Raw genomic sequence first — 20249 nt, 5'->3', positions numbered from 1 at the left:
ATAGAGTTCCACCCCAGCCCCTCTGATCAGTAGAGAACAGTCCCTACATTACACACACACACACACACACACACACACACACACACACACAGTATATTGTTATTACAGCATCGTGTAGAACAAAGAGACAAAGTTCTGACCTGTCATAGTCTCTGTGTCCCTGAGTCCACATACAGAACCAGGACAGCAGAACCAGGCTGACCCGGGTCACCATCTCCTCCTTTGATCCGGGATCCAGCTCAGCCCGCTTTGTTAATCAGCTATCTCACTGTGGTCCGGTCCGGTCCGGTCCGGCTCGACCCGGGACGGAAAACAAGCTAATATCCAGTTTGAAAACACATCTACACCGAGCCGCACGGAGCCGGTACCGGTGTGACGTCAAAATAACGTTAAAGTAGGAAAACAAGAAGAAAAGCGACGGTAGAAGAACGACACGAGATGAGACGCGTTAAAACACGCGCTTATTAAAATATAGAACCCGTTAAGTCTCTGACTGAGCACGTGCGAAACGTTCGAAGGAACGTCGCGCGCGCACCAACGTTCCAAAGTTAGATGGGGAAAGAAAGAAGCGTGTCCTCGTGCACGCGGTGATTGGCAGGTAGCGTTCGCACGGCTGGTGTCGCGTGCCCGGTAGTGCCCGACAAAACCCGGAGCGGAGAGGAGGCGGAGACACACACACACACACACACACACACACACACACACACACACACACACTGTTGGGACATAAACACAGATGGAGCGTTGGCGCGTGGGCTCATTGTGTTGACTGTAAACAGCTCGAGCTCATTTGACAGGAAATTAAGTTACAAATGAAGCTGTTCAAACAACATGTCACACACGTCACATCCTCACCGGGGAACCGACACTGTAACACACACTGTAGCTACACACACTGTACACACACTGTAGCTACACACACTGTACACACACTGTACTGTAACACACACTGTAGCTACACACACACTGTACACACACTGTAGCTACACATACTGTACTGTAACACACACTGTAACACACACTGTACTGTAACACACACACTGTAGCAGCTGTGGTGGCAGAAGGACTCCAGCTGACCCTGGCTTTATCCTTCAGATGGTAAAACCAGTAACACAAGTCACCACCAGAGGGCGGTGAGCACCACAGTCTCTCTGCAGTCTGTCCTACATGTGTCCACCACAGCTCCACTGCTCTCCTCATCACTGAGTCTGGACTCTACCGCTCACCGACACACATCTGTCCACCTGTCTGTGCTTCTGCAGCAACATGAGGAAAAGATTTTGGTTTCTGCTCTGGGTAAGACTTCACCTCCGACACCTGCTTTTAACCCATCTGAAAGTGTCAAATAATGAACTCAGATCAGGTTTTAATGTCAGATTACTTTGTTTTCTCTCATTATGTTTTTCATTATTATTCAAAAATGTAACCACGGTAAACTGAGTGTATTTCATGTTCAGCTGGAGCTCTAATCCTGAGCTGCATTTTATTTTGAAGGACTTATTTTCTTAATTACAAAGATTTAATCTTTTCAGGTTTTAGAAACGCAGCTCATCAAATACAGCAGATCAGCTGCTGTGAGCTCTATTTAAGCTCTGTATGCAGGAGAAAAATTAAAGGTTTTAAGGGGCTTTTTATGCATTTACATGACTCTACATGTTTGTTTGTTTTTTATACTTTAACGTTTATTGAATTTTAGTTTGTGGATACAACCATAAGTATCATTTATAATAACTTGCAACGTTCTGTCCACAATCAGAAAGTCAAAGAGATAAATAAAGGGTTAAATATAATTGTCATGGTTATAAATGTCCAAGTTCAGCCATCAGTTAGTCCAGATTTTTTTCCCACTCTGTCATAAATCATCTGTTTACTAACAAAAACATTTTCCCTGACTCAAAGCTCATAGGTCACAAATCTCTCTTAGGGGCTCAGTCTTGTACAAATTCTTTCATTCTTATTTATATCTCCAAAGCACATAACTGCTGTTTAATATCCCAGAATTTCTTTAATTGCAACATTTACATTTTGACAGAACTGGTCTGACATGTCCAAAAAATACGTGTGGTTTTCCTCTCTGTTCCCTCATATTCAAATGTTTGTTTTCTTGATTAAAAATCTCCCTGAAATTATTTGACTCTGAAAATACTGAACACTAGTCCATACCCATTGGTAGCTTTGTCACCTTCTACCTATGCCAGTCCTCAATGCCTATGTGCAGTTTCACATAGATTGACCACGTCAGTGAGTAGAAAAACGTGGGACAGACAGAATGACTGACTGACAGAATGACACACTGACAGTTTCCGTGATTATGTACAGCATACCATACCATGACTTAGTCATACCAAACATTAGAAAACAACACCAACATTGGTCCACAGGGGGAGCCACAGCGATCGGTCGCATTTTAGCCATTTTGAAGCATTTTTCTGTTGTTATAGCGCCACCCAGTTGCCAATTAGAGTTAAATTTCTCCAGTCACCTTGAGGCATCCTGTTCTACATATCTACCAAGTTTAGTAAAAATCCATATGGCGGTTAGGCCTAGATAAGAAATGAGCTCTCTAGCGCCCCCATTTTGTTTGATGGAGTCAATAATGGAGGGGTCCCCTCAGATTATGTGTGGTCATATGCCTACAAAGTTGCGTGGTGATGGGTGAAACCCTTGAGATGTTATACACCTTTATGTGATGAGCCACGCCCTCCGCAATATTCATTGCCTTATAGAAGCTCAGTTTTAGTAAGTTTTCCAACTTTTGCCAAGAGGGAACTTTAGATATTGGTCCCTAGATTATGTTCACCCAGTTTCATGCAGATCGCTCAAACTTCCTAGGAAGAGATCCATTTGAAGTGTTTTTCAAAAAATTCAAAATGGCGGAAAATCTATATAAGCGGAAGTTATGGGTTCTTGAGGCAAATGTGTTCCTCATGAGGAGAGGCATCTCTGTGCAAAGTTTCATGTCTCTACGACATACGGGGCATGAGATATGCCCATTCAAAGTTTGACATTTCAATGGGTTGCTATAGCGCCCCCCTTTGGCCAATTGATGTAATATTGCTTCATTGGCATCCTCCCATGACCCTCTACCACTGTGCCAAATTTCACATGGATTGACCAAGTCAGTGAGGAGAAAAACATGGAACACACACACACACAGACACACACAGAGTGTTCATCATTATATAGTCAGATGATCTGACATGATTTATTTGAATATATTATTCACCAAGTGTTTGAAAAATCCGTCTCTGTCTGTCTCTTGTCATGTGATTTAAATCTATAATTAACATCTCTATATTAGTGGATGGTGAGCTCTTTGTTACGGTGTGTTGTTCCAGGTGTGTGTGTCCTTCGTTGGTCCGACAAACTGCTGGCACGACCTGGACAACAGCGAGTACGACTGCTGGCCTCTGGACAAACCCAACGAGTACAACATGATCGACTGTGGAGGTCAGAAACTGTCTCACAGCTACAGTCTGTAACAGCTGATCTGACGCTCAGAGTGGCTGTGACATTAAAGGCTGCTGATGTTCTAGTTTTCTATTCTGTATTACATGAGGATCAAAGCCTGATAAATTATCTTCTGTGTTATAGTACATGTCTGACATCCATCATGTATGATATTAAAGAAAATATTAAATCACTGGGAGGTCGGTCTGTCACAAGGTTTAACATTCAAGACTTGGATCTTTTAATATATTTTCCAGCCTGATTAAAGATGGCAATTTAAAAAAAAACAACAAAAAAAAACCTAAAATAAGGTTTTGTCCAAATTGTCAAGAATGAGTGATCACAAGAAAACAAAGAGCTGTTTCCTCCTTATTCCCAGCTCCCATGATACCTTGCGGGAATTACCAGAACTGGTGTTTTCCAATGATAACGGTTAGTTAATGTTATGCTAAGTCTCTTTCCTCTACTTCTGTCGTCTCTGACAACCGTCTCAAAGCGTTGGTTGTTTTCAATTTTAACCAAGTGCGTTAGCGATTAGCTTGCCTCGCTATGTTAACATATTTTTAATTTTAACGGAGCCCGAGCCAGCTGACCGTGAACATCTACTCTTTCTAAAAGATGATTCGTGATTTCTTACAGCTTATAAAATGACGTAAACATATTCAGTGAACATTTAACATAATTCAGTATTAATTTTAGCTCCATGTAAAGAGATTAAACGTGATGTTTCCCAGCTAATGCTCCACACAGTGTACACACTTTTATTACAGCTGATTCATTAAATCTGAGCTCTACTGAGTGAAACATGACGCTGTAATATAGGTAATATAAAGTAGCAGTAAATAAAAAACTTTAGGCATTACTTCTATGATACGGCGTACTGAAATTGCTGATTTTAGCTAACAGCACTAGCATCAATTGAGGTGCCACAAGTTGCCATTTAACCAGTAAACTTCTACAAGTTGTCATTCCTAACTTAGCAGATGCTTGTTATGGGGCGCTCAAAATGGTGAACTTTGAAAAGTCATAACCACCATATATATGATTAACATGAAACAGAAATCCATCTATAACCACTTTACAAATTTGCCTCAGAACCCAGTGAAGTCCACTGGACTAGATCTCCCTCTAAACCCTCATACGTACCTTATCTGGCTTTATAAAACATAATAACTCCAGTAAGTAAACTCTGCTTTTACATCAGAAAATACTGCAGAAATAAAGCTAGTTTCTTCCTCAGTTGTACTCTCTGAATTCAACTTTACAACAAGCACAAAGTGAAATTCAAGCTTCCATCATACCGGAATTAAACTCGGGTTATCTGTCTCTCTGTTGGGTCTCAGGTTTGGAGATGGCCTGGGTGGTCCGTCCTCCAGAGACAGTGAAGAGCGGCGAGGTGTTCAGCGTCACGTACTCGGTAACAGCCAGAGAATCTTTCTACCAGTGGGCCATCGACAACAACATCTTCACAAACCGGTTAATACATTCATTATAACTGGTTTTACTGGATTTAAACCAGACTTAATACTTATTTAAACTGGTTTTAGTTTTTTAAATTCTACTGGGATCCAAACTAGATCTGAACTGGTCTGATGTGTTTTCAGCTCCATAATAAACGCCGAAGCAGCGCAGAGTTTCTGTGAACATCTCGACTGTCCGACCAACTGGAAAGACGCTGACGGAGACAACTGCTGCATTCATCACGCTAACATCCACTCCTGTCCGATGGGACACATGGTGCGTACTTTGATCCTTTACTTTCCATTGTGATGGTTTCAAACAAACGACAGCTAGCTCCCAGATATAAGCTAATGTTGTGTTGATGGATAAATAACAGTTCCAATTATCAATCATCACATAGAATCATTAAAACCATGAATAAATGCAATCAAGGATTCATAGAACTGAATCTGTTTGTTTCGAGGAAGCTTTGTTGACTTTTTTACATTTCTTAGAACTTACAAAAACACACCTTCTCTAAAAAACAATAACTTTAAGCAGATAATATTTTAGATACCTCATCTTGAATGTAAAATCCCAAATCAGTCTTTTCATCTATCAGATAATTATCATGGATTAAAAGTACTAAAAATATCTCTCTTGAAATAAAAGTACGTGAACCTCTAACCTGTACTTTAGTACAGTAATGGAACAAATGTACGTCTTCGTCGACTGCTGTTTCTTTATTTAAGTGTCACTGTTTAATGTAATTACATGTTAAACATTTAATAATCCGATAATAAACCAACTTTCAGACAGAGAGCATCTGTGGTCCCTGGATACCTGATGATGGGAAAATCTTCACCCACACCATCTCGACCTCCGGCAAGATGACGCAGACCAACTGGACCGCCAAGGTGACAGTCTCATGTCTAACGGTGCTAACATTTGCAACGTGGCTATTCGATGTGTGGTGGTTGGGTCACTCTTGTTGAGTAAACAGCGGGATGGAGACGGATATTTTCTTAAGCAGCACTTTACTATTCTCCACACATCAGCAGCTTCACAACAGCATTTCCTGGTTACACTTCCTTGTTATGGGTCATGTGCCTCTTAACTAACCAATGAGAAGCTAGAATGACTTAGACAGAGGTAAATGTGTATAAGAATTACTGTGGCAGATCCAGCTAATTATTTAATTGTTTTTAACAACGCTGCTGCAATACTGTGTAAACAGTTAATGATACAAACACTGTAATTGTGTTTTTAGCAACCGTAAGGTGTAACCATTGCTAATTGTGAATGAGCAGCTCGCTAGCTCCCACCCAACCCGCTTGGTTCACATTACAGAGTGGCCAAGGCTAACATTAGCTAACCAGTGGAGACCTGAGGGTGGGCAGCCGCCATGTTTCCACATGTTAAGTCAGCAAAGCCAACAGAAAATAAAAGACAAAACAAAACAAAACAAAACATTCACATCACAAAACATTTAAATTTCACCACCTCTGAATGGACAGAGCTTTGAAACACAGTGCTAAAACTCACAGAGTCTCCAGAGCACCAGACTAAAAGAAAAGTCCTCTTGTATTTCACATTTTGCTTTTTTTCCATTCAAAAGTAAGCAGTTAGTTTAGAGCAAATAGGTGTCAATGGGCTATAAAAGCAAAATAAACTGAAACCGACATCCTTACTTGTGACAAAAGCCAAAGCTCTCGACAAAAATGCCACAAAAGTGGAAGAAACCTCTTGTATGACTGAAGGTAAAACGGAAGCCACAGGTGGGAAATGGCAGTTATGAGATTTCAACAGAGTTTTAACACTAAGTACAAATAAGTATGAAGTCCAACAGTTCACATACCACTCAGACCAACTCCTTAGTTCCCACATTTGATAAACGCCCGACAAGTTTTCTTCTAAATCATATGTTGTGAGCAAAAAGTTATGGGTACAGTGTTAATATTCCGACCAGTGTCATAAACAGAAAATATGAACACACAGCAAAATGTCTGAAGTCCCATGACAGAAAATAATGATGACTCTTGGGTTCTTTAACAAACTGTTCTCATATTAGAGGGAGGGCAAAGTGTCTGGTATTGCCAAGAATACAAAGTACATCATGTGTGAGTTCAAGAAGTTTTTTGATGCACAAGTGAGTTATAGTCTATAAGTGGCCAAACTTTATTACGTCATTGCTACAACACACTAAACTTGCCCCTAAGTACATAAAAAGCCTGAAATACATGAATGTCTTTGTATGCAGACGATACACTACTTTAAATCACCAATGTTTTTAACTCTATTTCTTGCACTCTCAAATTCTTTGAGGCTTTTTGCTAATTTTAACAATATATGATCGATCACCAAACTCCCCTGCAGATTTCTCAACTCCAGCTTTAACTCAGATCCAACCTTCACATCTTTGGCTTGTGGTCCCAAGTAACCCGGTGAACCCTTTACTCTGTCCCGCAGGTGGTTCTGTTCCATGCTGGTTTAACCTCGCTTATCGCTCACATACGAGTTGGCCGCATGCAGGTTGCTCTTGAGGCCAAGAGCACTGTGCAGCCTGCTGTAGGTAGGTTACATTCCTATATGTTGTGCCTTTACGTCCTAGTATGACGACAGAAAAATCTACAACAAGGGTCATGTGATCGACAGAGGTAGCTACTGTCTGGGATCACATGGGGACAAAAACAGTTCAAAGTCATATTTGTTGTCTATAAAGTTTAGAAAATCTGGTTTAATCTGGACAGAAACCAGGGGGCATCTCTTATTTATATTGAAGTTGTATATCAAAGTTTAGATATACTGTGAGGTCAGAAATGGTGTTTGTGTCAAGGACTATTATCTTTGGGTAAACGGTTACATGTGGGCAACTTCTGGGTTTGGTTTGGCAAAGTTTAAAGTCCTCAGGGGGCAGTTAGAGACTGAGATTTTGGCTACCATCAATGGTTATATTACCATCATCACATTGTTCCAGTAATCTCTGTGCTCCCTCTTTTCTTCCCTCTGAGTGTGTGGTGATGATGTCTGTGAGGAGGCGGAGCATTGTTCCACCTGTCCCGCCGACTGTGGTGAATGCCCGATGACCGTGGCCACCAAGCTGGCCATCAGCCTGCCGCTCAGCCTGCTCTGCCTCTGCTTCATACTGACTGCTGTGGTGAGAACTCACACAACCTGGCAAATACTCAAATAATAAAATAACACAATAATAAAAACCTAATCAATGAATCTGTCTGGTGTAGTGGCTGAGGTACCAGAAACAGAAGCTTCTGTGGGACGAGAGCTGGATCATCGACTTCAGTAAGATAAAACAAGGTACTGAGACAATCCAGATCAGACCGGTCTACATTGCCTGAACTAGTTTAGTCAACTCTGGACTGCCCTGTTGTAAACTGGTGAGGAACTGGTCTATAACTGGTCACAAGCGGTCTAAAGCTGCACTAAACAGATCAGATCTGTGCTCGTCTGGAACCAGTCTGGCACTGTTCTCAACAGGTCTAACACCCATGGCCTTAAAGGTGGTTTAAACAAGTCTGAAATGTTTCTGTACAGGTCAAGGGTCAGTCTAAAGTATGGATGTCAGTGCGTCAGTGCTGGTTACTATTGCTTTCAGCTGCCTGACACCCATTAACCGCTAACTAACCTATTTAATAAAATTAAAAAAAAGGCTACATAGAGTGAAATTAGAGAAGTCTTTCCTTTTGCTCCGGTGCTCCACTGACCCAGTGAGATTTAGCACCACATTTCAAAGCTCTATTCATTTCAAGGTTAGCACATTTTAATGTTGTGTGATGTAAATGTTTTGCCTTTCTTTTTAATTTTCTGTTGGCTTTGCTGACAGATGGCTTTTTAGCCATGTTAACATTCGGAAACATAGTGCTTACTGCCTACCATCCAATCTCTACTGGTTAGCATTTGCCTTGGTGGGCGGGCGCTAGCTAGCCTCTCCGCTCATTCAGTGATTGCTGCTAGTAACGCTGTCCTGGTGGCGGGACGGAGTTGCTGCGGAAACATGGGGAACATCTTCAGTCTCCCCTTTAGGTCCACCTGGTGAGAAAGTGGCTTCATTTTAAGGCTGCAAAACCTCTTTGTTTACTGTGTTAGCACCACTGGCTGTGTTGACACTGCTAACAGTGATAACAAAGTTAACAATGCTAAAGGGAGTTTACGGCTCAAGGTTGAGCCACTTTATCACCAGGGCAACCTAAGGGGGATACTAAGGGATGACCACCACTTTCCGCAGCAACTCTGTCCCGCCACAAAAGATGATACAAAACGACGCATTGCAAGTAGTTGTCTGTTTCCACTCGTCTTGTTGTGAATCTTTGGTCTGTACTGGGTTTAAAGAGTTATGAAACTGGATTGAAATGGCCTCAAAATTGGTTGATACCTGCATTTGAAACAGGTCAGAAACCAGTCTACACTGGTCTAAATGTACAACCTGCTATGTCGCTTTAACTGACCCAAAACAGCTTAGCTTGTTCAATAACTGTTGTATCATGTGTTTCCATAAAAAAAGAAGGAATCCAGCTTTACTGTACCCGTCTCGCTCTTTCTTCCTCTCTATAGATCCGGAGGCTCATATGACGATGGGCAGTATAATGAGTGTACCGGTGGGGAACAGCGACAGCAACACCAGCTGTGTGACCGCTCTCAGCTCCTATACGGGACAACCAGGGACCCGGAAAACACTTTTCACCTGCACTGGGATATAGTATGCTCACCTTACACCTCATTCACGCTGTCAACACAGTAGCATTGTTTTTAATGCTTCTGGTTAAGAGTTAAAAGTAGAGCTGAGTTTTATTTAAAATTATTCAATAGTACTGCAGATACAATGCCTCGTTGTCTCTGTTTTGATGCAAAGAAGCAAAATGGCACAAGGGGTGGCTGTTCCACTTTTCTATATTTTGATGTGATAAACGACAAGTCAGGACAAGTTAATCAGAGTGTGCACATCTGCATGTAAACAGGAATATTAGTGGAATATTCATTTTCATTAGTCATGTAAAGAGCTTAGTAGGAATATTCAGAATAAGGTTAAAAAATGTTTTGTACACATGTTTTGGAGCATATTATGTTTTTATTCCAGACCTGATAAGAAACAAGGGGAGACAGATGAATGGGGACAATGAAAGTATGTTATAAGCCTGAACTATTCATTTTGACAAGAACTGAAATGAACAGATCTACAGGTACACATCAACACACTGGTTCTACCTCCATGTTTTAAGCCTGGTTGTTAGAAATGAAGAGAAAAGTCTTCCATGTTGGAGAAAACATCCTGTGCTAAAGATAATTTCCTCCTCCAGTGACGGCAGGACGGTGGCCATCAAGAAGATTCAAACTAAGACTTTCTCTCTGTCCAAAACCATCAGACAAGAAGTCAAACAAGTCAGGTAACACACACACACACACACACACACACACGTCTGATTCGACCTTCATATTCCACATTTGGTATTTTGACTCTCCGTCTCTCTTTCTTCAGGGAGCTCGATCACCCTAACCTGTGTAAGTTTATCGGCGGGTGCGTTGAGGTGCCTGACGTCGCCATAGTGACAGAGTACTGCCCCAAAGGAAGCCTTAACGATGTTCTCCTTAACGAGGAGATCCCTCTTAACTGGGGCTTCAGGTAGACACACAAACTGTCTTATTAAAGACACAGTAACATGTTGGTTTCATTACAACAACAGAAGTTACAGGAGTCACAAAGTGCTGTTGGTTTTGAGTCAGGATAAAGAAGTAAAGAGGTTTATTTGGCTTATGAAAATTAATAATGCTAATTCTTATACACTCTGCCAGGTTTTCCTTCGCCACAGACATTGCCAGAGGAGTTTCGTACCTCCACCAACACAAGATCTGTCACGGCCGACTCAAGTCTCTGAACTGTGTCTTAGACGACCGCTGGGTCTGTAAAATAACAGGTGATGTCGTATTTACAGTAATGTCTTTAATCTAGAGGGCTTGTTGTTTTTTCAATTGACAGTTTCAAAATAGAAAAAAATGTGAATTAATCTGTGTTTATTCTGAATGTTAAAATATATTTAAAGTACACTCCAAATTATATCCAGAAAATTACAATATCTGACTGTAATATTTCACAATAAATTACATTATTATAATCTTAAAGGCCACAACAATGATATGTAACTATGAAATACAGGAATGTTACTGCTTAAAGTTTAACTGTGAGATTACAGTGAAATACGGTAATTTTACAGGAGCATACTGATAAATCACAGTAATATGCAGACATAACTACCACTTTACTGTAAATGTACAGTCAGATATTTTACAGTGTGTAAAATATCTGACTGAACGTTCTTGACGTGGTGAACAGTTTATGTACGTTAGATTATTGTGATTAGCAGTTTGCTCCCGTAGAATTATTGTACTTCACTAATTTCACAGTTAAACTCCATATATTACTGTGATTTAGCAGTAACACTACTGTACTTACCTGCATGAATTTCACAATAAAGTTCTGAATACACTTAAAAAATCACAGTAAAAGCCTGTGAGGTGATAATAATGTAATTTATTGTGAAATATTACAGTTACATATTGCAACTTTATGGAAGTAATTTGCAGTGCAGTGTAGTATTTTCACAGCTAACACTTTTTTAAAAGTGTATTGCTTTGTTTTAATTTAACAGAGTCCCATATTTCTCCCCACAGATGTCAATGAACTGACCTAAAATAACCATACCATTTAGTATTTAATAATATCTTCAAACTCCTCACAGAGGCAAATATCTGATTGTTTGCCCACTAATAGAGAATATATCCTTTTTAAGGGGATGCAGAACGATGCTAACGTTATTTTTTTTTTAGCAGATTTAAAGAGAGGAAAAACAAAAAGTTCGTCTTTTCCTGCATCTGACTTTTTAAAGCCTCTGGGACACAGTATAAATACCACACACTGATTGGACTGTTTTATTTCCTGCTTTTGATTGACTTATGGTCCGTCCTGTCAGATTACGGGCTGAGGACGTATCGCAGGGATGACAGGGCGGAGCCTCTTTCCACCTATCAGCAGAGACTCATGGAAGTGTACATGCCGCCCGAGTTTCATAACTCTAACATGGAGCCGACGCTCGCTGGAGACGTGTTCAGGTACGCAAAAACTGGTCTCTGTCACCTCAAGGGACTCACAGTAATACCCTGACGTTAATAACAATAATAATAATAATAATAATAATAATAACTTCATCTGTTCAAACAGCAAGTGCAACTCAAAGTGCCTCACATAATAAAATGAGAAAATACAGATAAAAGACAGGATAAGTTCCAGTAAACAAGACACAAATACACAACCACACACTCTCTCACACACACACACAGAGGCCAGTTAATAACCTCTGTATGTTTTCCAGTTATTCCATCATCCTGCTGGAGATTGCTACACGCAGCGACCCTGTCCCAGTAAGTCACATTCTGACCAGTTTATCGCCCCGTTGGAATCCTAACTTGTGTTGACTTTGTGTGTTGCCTTCTCTGTGACTTCACTGGGTAAATGAGGGACAAATAAACATAATAAATATATACTTTGCAGGCAGAGGAGTCTAATCTGGAGAGCGCCTGGTGTCCTCCTCTACCTGAACTGATCTCCAGTAAAGCCGACAGCACCTGTCCCTGTCCTGCTGACTACGTTGAGGTGTGCACACTCCGTCTGAATCTGAATATAACCAATCATTAATTCACTTTATTGTGTTATTACTATTTTGAGATGTTTTTCTTTTATCATCTTTTATCTGTTTTATTAAAATGTCCCTTTTATCGTTTCTGTGTCCATGAACATCTAATTGTTATGTTTACATTTGACTTATTGATAAAATGATGATAGAAAGGTAATTTTATTGTTTTTGTTTGTTTGTTTGTCCATAAAACATCCACTTCTCTTTTCATTCACACAAAGTCTGTAACACCTTCACAGTCAGAGGTGGGGTTGCAGTGGTATATTTAAGGAACACCGTGGTGAAACAGTGTAGCCAGACAAAGTCTAAAAAGGAGACTTCTTACACGTTCTTCAATGTATAAAATGTTTTCATGTTTCAGTTATAGTGATAAAGAATTTGTTCAACCAATGAAACCCTTCTGTCTTCATTTCTTTAAGCGTCACTGTAATGATAGTTATAACTCTGTAACATCGTCATACAGTGAAACCAGAATACTTTCTGAGATGGTTGTCGTACCATGAAAGTCTTATCGTTGCAACCCTAGTCACAAGAAATCCATCATTTACCTTTTCTGCTGTCTTTTTGTCCTGTGTGTGTTTCCATAGCTGATCCGGCGATGTCGCTCTCATAACCCCGCCCACCGACCCACCTTTGAACAAATCAGGAAGTTTGTTCACCGAATCAACCCGATCAAAGTCAGCCCTGTGGACATGATGATGAACCTGGTGATAACACAGATTATTATTGTACTGCATTACATCATAATTATTTATACTACTGCATCATATCATATTATATACACCTCTTCATGTCTCTTATATAAGATCATATCAGACAGGATATAACTAATTTCTCTCCTGTGATCCTGTCTCTTATGAATCTTTTTAAAGAAATCGCAGCTCAGTGAAACATGAAGGTGTAACTGTGTTTGTTTCAGATGGAGAAGTACAGTAAACACCTGGAGGTGCTGGTGGCCGAGCGGACTCAGGATCTGATGCACGAGAAACAAAAGACTGACAGGCTGCTTTACAGTATGACACACACACACACACACACACCTGTTCACCACCTGTTCATCATGCCTGTTCGGTTCCTGTTGTTTCGGTCCTGCTCTGGATTTGAAGCTGCAACAAAAAATTTAACATGTTAATCATTTGCATTGTCATTGTGTTAATAAGAATATTTTTCTGGTTGTGAGTTGCACGTTTTAATGTTATCAAAAGCTTTTGTTTCTGTCTATATAAACAAAATTTAACCTGTAAATATTTCTTTATATGCAGATGATGCAGCTCTCTTTATACAGAAGATCCACTTAAATCCACAAATCTTCAAACATTTTAACAATTAACATCAACCTTAGATGCAGAAAACGGTAGATGAAGGCAGATAACAATAATCATATTCAAACAATACGTGGAACTCTAAAGAAAAAGTCTCTTCAAACAAACATCTTGATATATGACTGGGAGACAAATTCACTTTCCAAACTCAGACTCATTAACCTCATAAAAAAAAACCCTAATATTTTCTTTTTCCTTTTAAGAAATGTGTTCCCTTAACATCAAGAAAACATTTTTATGTATTCTGGATTATGGTGACATCTTGTTCACGCATGCATCAAACCTCAATTTGCATTTTCTTTTGATTTCCTGCAAATTCAGTTAATATTTTCACTACATTCAAAAGGAAATGTGATTAATGTCTTAACAACTCTGTTTTCTCCTGGTTAAATGAACTTTCAGTAAAATAAAATTATTTGCATATTTGTGTTGCAGGTATGCTTCCCAAACAGGTAGCTGATGACCTGCGGCAAGGCAAACCAATGCAGGCTCAGAGTTACGTCAGCGCCACCGTCTTCTTCAGGTACCAGAGACAGGAAGTGACTGAGCGTGTGGAGGTCATAATCTGCCAAATTCAAAGATGTCTATAAGTAACCATGTCCTATGAACAATATTTGGGAAGGACTCAAAAAGGAACTAAAAGAAAAAGAGCTGAGGGAGGGGTGGGTAATACTGCTGTAATATCAGAAGACGTCCAAGTTTTTCTCATAAATGTAAGATTTTAATCTCGGAAAATACAAAATCCCATTTTTAGCCTCATAAATTCTTGACTTCTCTTAGAAAATTTTTGAGTGCTTTCTGTCGTAAATATATGGACTTAATCTATAAGAATATCCAAGTTGTTTTCTCTAAAATTATGACTTTAATCTCAGAGAATATCCAAAGTTTTTTCTCTTAAATTAGGACATTTTTTGAAAATATCCAAGGTTTTGTTTGTTTGTTTTTTCTTGTAAATTTCCGACTTCAATCTCAGAAAATGTCTGAATTTTATTCTTGTAAATTTAGGACTTAAATTCCAGATAATTTTTTTTTTTAAAAATTTTTTTTGTAAATTTTATAATGTAAATTTTGCAAGTTTAATCTCAGAGAATATTTGAGTGTTGTTCTCATAAAATGTATGGCTTTAGTCTTTTAAAGATTTTACGTGGAATATTACCCCTCTCTGGGACCTTAGCGGTGAGAACCTGTACCTCATGGTATTTTGTCCTAGTTTTAATGAAGAGGAAAAACTGAATAGTTAAATGATATTTTTTGGATTAATTCATGCACTACTAAATTTTGAAAATTATTTAGCACTAAAAACATCAAAGACGTTTGTTAGAATAATGACTTTTAAGTACTGAATATGAGTGTGCCTGTTTATCTGTTTAATTGCTTAATATTTTCTTTTTTTAAAAAACTTTATTCGTTTTTACGTGTGTGTGTGTGTGTGTGTGTGTGTGTGTGTGTGCGTGCGCGCGCGTGCGTGTGTGCAGTGATATCGTGGGTTTCACTCAGCTGTCCAGCAGCAGCACTCCTTACCAGGTAGTGGACTTCCTCAACAAACTCTACACGACGTTTGACGACATCATCGACAACTACGATGTCTACAAGGTGGAAACCATCGGAGACGCCTGTGAGTCACAAACACACACACCATTAGTCACATAACTCTGAGCATCACCACCTTCCTGCTGCTGACCGTGTCACGGTGTGACGGTGTAGACATGGTGGTGTCCGGTGTCCCCCGGGAGAATGGGATCCTTCACGCCTCGGAGATCGCCAGCATGGCTCTGGACCTGGTGGGCGTCTGTCGCACCTTCAGGATCCCCCACAAGCCCAACACACAGCTGCAGATACGAGCCGGGATACACTCCGGTACACACATATTTTAAACAGTACACACACACATTGTAGAGGTCAGAAACTGTTGTTAACCCCGATGTAACGTCCCCTCCTGTAGGCCCAGTGGTGGCGGGGGTCGTGGGGACCAAGATGCCTCGTTACTGTCTGTTTGGAGACACAGTGAACACAGCATCGAGGATGGAGTCCAACAGCCTCGGTAACTCTGCTGTATTACATTTATAATCATCTCATCATAAGTGACATTTACAATACTACAATTCAGTGAAGTGCAGTCAGCACCCTGTTGATCGCACTCTGTAGCCAAGAGCAAAACCTGAGTATCGACCAAAACAGTGACAAACATGAGACTGACCATGATTTACCGTCATCATGTTGACAGAATGCTGGAAAATACATTACAGTCATATTTAGAATAACGCTACTGTCTGCAATGTTCCTACATTTCAGTTGGAACATTGGATCCATAAGTAGCATATAACGTTACAAAGCAAACGCAGATCCATGTAGAGTAGCTAAGTTACAGCCAGCTGGCTAACATTAGCTCAGGTTACAGTTAGCTTGTTGGCGCCCCCTGCATCACTGTTGGCTAACAGAAAGCACTTTGTACCGTTACATAATTTATTGTTGGTTAAATCAACACCGTTTGTCATAATACCTAAGTAAGTATCATGGATCATGTTAGCCGGGCAAGTAATTTGGCAAGTTAGCCAACTGACATATTCACTCAGATGGTATATTGCTAGCAATAATGTTAGCAAGCAAGCAAGCTACATTAGCCAGCTAGCTATAACTAAGTGATGCTGCATTGATCTAGGGCGCATTTGGAAATACTCCCGCTAAGTGCTGAAGCGCACTCTGGCAAGAACTTAGCTGTTCAGTAAATTTGGAGTGTTGGTTATTCAGAACATGATATTCTCCGAGTGGTCATAACATACTCTGGGTACTTATTATTAACAAACATTTAGCTGTTTGTTAATATATGTGGAATATATTATAATATATATATGTAGAAATAGTGCGCTCCGTTTCTTCGACCAGCAGCTCTCTCATCTAGTGTTGAGCGTCAGATTAGATTTATGACCGCACCCCTGGTTGTTTGCTTTGTAACATTAGCTGTTGAAGTAATTTGCTAACCGCAAGCTAGCCAATTTATGAGCCCGATCTGAAGTCTGGATGAATGAAATGACGTTAATAACTGTGTAACTGCGTAATGTAATGGCAGCAACAGAAGGTTTGGTGATCCAGCAGGGACTCAGGCGGTTGAGGGGGCGGCCCAGGACCCCTGTGCTCAGTATTGCTCGGGATGAATTCCAGTTGCTACAGGGTGCTAAGTGAATTTCTGTCTCCAAGTGGCGGTGTATAAACAAAGCATGTGTGGACTCTGTGTTGTGGTTGGTGCCCGTCAGGTCTTGATGTTAGCAGACTCCATTGCTTAGCTAATGTTAGCTACTGTTGCACACTGTTAGGCAAGGCAAGGCTATGAAGCCTGCATAACGTCACATTCTTTGGATTTGTTTGAATGCTAGAATATTTTGTGCTAACTCGCCTCATACATGCCAATAACTTGCGTCATATGCGCGTGACATCGCTGAATCGATTAATGAACTTCCGCGAGTACGTCCTCGTGTCATACGTCCCTTAAGGATCTAAATGCTGATTGGCTATAACGACCCGAATCGGTCGCTAAAGTTCAGTTTTTTCAACTCTTGCGATGAAGCCTATGACCCGAAATGGGGCTACTCGCTTCATTAATGTTGCTTGACTCACATATTTCACGTCGTTTGCATCGTGTCCATCGCCTGGTGGGAATTTGGGTCTAATCACGTCTTTACAGTGACTTATAATGTAATTCACTTGCGCCAATTGTTTTATTCGCTCCCGGTGTGAACACAACATAAAAAAAGACTTTTTTTTCGTAGCCTGACAGATGACAAAAATCCGAGTGACAAAAAAACTTTGCAGTTTTCAAAATTCAGCCATAATATTTTACAAATTTAATTTTTCTTGTCCAAGACAGCAGATTTGGAGTTTGAAGAAAATTTGAACAAAAACCTGTCAGACTGATCCCTGTAATTTTCTGGCTATTCTTCATAATAAGTACTTTTATTTTTGGAACTTTAAGCATATTTAGACACTAATACATTTGTACTTTTACTGATGAACTTGTAACAGAGTATTTCTACTTTGTGTTATTGGTACTTTTACTTCAGTAAAGTATCTGATTTTTCTCAGCTCTGAAGATCCAGTGCAGCTCCAGTGCCTTCTACCTGCTGGAGGAGATCGGCGGCTATGTGCTGGAGTGCAGAGGGACGCTGCAGGTCAAGGTGAGCCGCCCGCCACAGCTCAGTTCTGTCAGGTACTGGGAGCACTGGGAGCTGCCCAGTAACACTCCGGATTCTGTCTCTAACAGGGGAAAGGGGACATGGTCACTTACTGGTTGGAGGGGAAGAAGATGTCTCTGGTCTCCAAGGACGTCAACCCCGACACCAAGACGACCAAAAACATCACCATGGAGACGGAGACAGAGGCGGAGAAAGAGCGAGAGCTGTACTCCTCCATGCCGGGGTTTGTAAATGACGACGTCCTCCTGGATCCGGCCTGATGTGTCTTCAGGTGTCTTCAGAGTTCACAGTGAGCCTGGAGAGTTTCAGTGTGTTAAAAGTTACGTGTTCATCATCGTCCTCTGAACGACCTGCAGCTCACACACATGATCACGACTGACTGTCAGCTCTGTGTGTTAAATATCATTGTTACACCTTAAATAATACACGACAAACAGACCTTTACTTCTAATTTCCTATTCTGAAAGTGCACTAGATCATATCTTAATAAGAAACCTCCCTGTTCTCATTCAGAGAGACGTTTTAGAGCAGATACAAAATATTTCCCACCTGTGGTACATGTGGTTCATTTATATGGAATAAATAAATAAATGTGCAAATAATTACAGGAATAAATAAATTAATATGGAATTAAATTAATAAATGTTTAAATAAATAAATAAATACAGAAAAAATAAATCAATTAGGGAATAAATGAATGAATGTATGAATAAATACATAAATGCACAAATGAACACAGGAATAAATGCTTAAATAAATAAAAGAATAAATAAAAAATTTTAAAATACATATGGAAATAAATAAATGCAAAAACATATATCTTAAATTTATATCCACGTTTGTACATTATTTATGTACTTCTGTGTCTGTATGTCTATGAGGTAAAATTCTAACCTGATTTATTTATTTATTTATTTATGTGTTTATTTATTTATTCACATCTTATTTATACATTTTTTTATACTTGTGTGGTTATTTGTCCTCCATACATTCAGTACAGTTTTGTTAACTATAGTGTGAAGTATTTCATTTTTACTTTTGACTTAATTTATCTTAGAAATTATTTTGCAAACTTATGTTTTACTTTCAGTTTATAAAATATCATTTTAGTTTTTAAAGGAGTTCTTAATTTAAAAAATTTAAATTAAATTTTAAATAATTTTAATTTAAAAAAAATGTTTTAAAATTTAAAAGTGACACACTCTGTGTGATTATATGGACGTGAATAACCACATCCACATTCCTCATATACATCCCAGTTTCATTCAGAGCGCTCCAGCTAACATATTCAAATGGAATATGATGTTCTCATACTCAAACATGTAAACAGGACACACCTAACACGGGATCAAAGATGGGTCCTTCATGTCCATATAAATGTCTCAGTCTATCAGAGCTGTAAGAATATTCAGACCTGTTTTCATACAAATTAATTTGTATTTTCCAATTCTTTTTTTTTTTTTTACATTTTTACTGAAATGACAGATTTATTCACTTGTTTTGTGAAAATGAGGACGACCCAATCATAAATATATGTCAAATAAAATACCAGCAAATAAGCAATTTATTTGCATAAGAAATAATTTTAATTTTGCCACTTAAAATACATTTAATTAAAATATTTCCAGTACTTATAGTTAAGCAGGACTTTTACTTTCAGTATTTGACATGGAGGATCTGTGTATATATATATATGTGTGTTCACTGTGCTGCAGTTACTGTGGTTATAAATTAAATGTTTCAGTGTCGTTGTTTGTTTGTTTGGTCCAGTTTTATTACAATGTGTCTGAAATTGATCAAATACTAAACAAAACAAACATTATGGACACTGAGGACGAGTTTTGTTGACATTTACAGAAAACAGAGGATAAAATATAAAATGAAACAGTGATGGTTCAGATTTAGGTGGCTCATCATTGTCTCTGCTGGCTCGGCTGCACCGTCTGAATATTCATGTGACGCTGCCGAGCAGATGGACGACTTGAAGAGACGGACATGAGGGGATTTGTTTACTTGTCAGCAGCCAAGATGGACAGAAGGACGAAGAGACAAGTGGATCTCCACTGTTTGTTTGTTTGACCCTCACAGGCTCTCTTACTTCTCTCAGTATTCTGAAACCCAGACAGATCGTTAACACTGTTTGTCATGGT

General features: G+C 39.5%; 2 protein-coding genes across 2 annotated transcripts in view; one reads left to right on the top strand and one right to left on the bottom strand.

The window, feature by feature from the left end:
• LOC117245851 (nephronectin-like) overlaps window positions 1-650 on the bottom strand; it is a 16907-nt gene extending 16257 nt beyond the window's left edge. The window contains exon 1 of the mRNA XM_033609425.2: window positions 141-650. Coding sequence (XP_033465316.2) covers window positions 141-214 — 74 coding nt within the window. The 5' untranslated portion in view covers window positions 215-650. The remainder of the gene's footprint in view (window positions 1-140) is intronic.
• Window positions 651-1149: 499 nt separating this feature from the next.
• LOC117245826 (atrial natriuretic peptide receptor 1) lies at window positions 1150-18991 on the top strand. The gene is made up of 23 exons (XM_033609379.2): window positions 1150-1296; window positions 3339-3450; window positions 4794-4926; window positions 5055-5187; window positions 5706-5807; window positions 7360-7462; window positions 7902-8047; window positions 8133-8205; window positions 9460-9604; window positions 10203-10289; window positions 10382-10525; window positions 10696-10817; window positions 11871-12009; window positions 12270-12318; window positions 12449-12550; window positions 13178-13297; window positions 13510-13603; window positions 14348-14435; window positions 15388-15527; window positions 15617-15769; window positions 15855-15953; window positions 17990-18081; window positions 18168-18991. Exons 1-23 carry the CDS (start codon window positions 1267-1269, stop codon window positions 18357-18359), a joined length of 2598 nt encoding a protein of 865 aa, XP_033465270.1. The 5' UTR covers window positions 1150-1266; the 3' UTR covers window positions 18360-18991.
• Window positions 18992-20249: the final 1258 nt, after the last annotated feature.

This window comes from Epinephelus lanceolatus, chromosome 22 (genome assembly GCF_041903045.1).
Source record: "Epinephelus lanceolatus isolate andai-2023 chromosome 22, ASM4190304v1, whole genome shotgun sequence".
Lineage (NCBI taxonomy): Eukaryota > Metazoa > Chordata > Actinopteri > Perciformes > Serranidae > Epinephelus > Epinephelus lanceolatus.
Note: the sequence above shows the minus strand (reverse complement) of the source record. Positions and strands in the feature narration are given on the sequence as shown.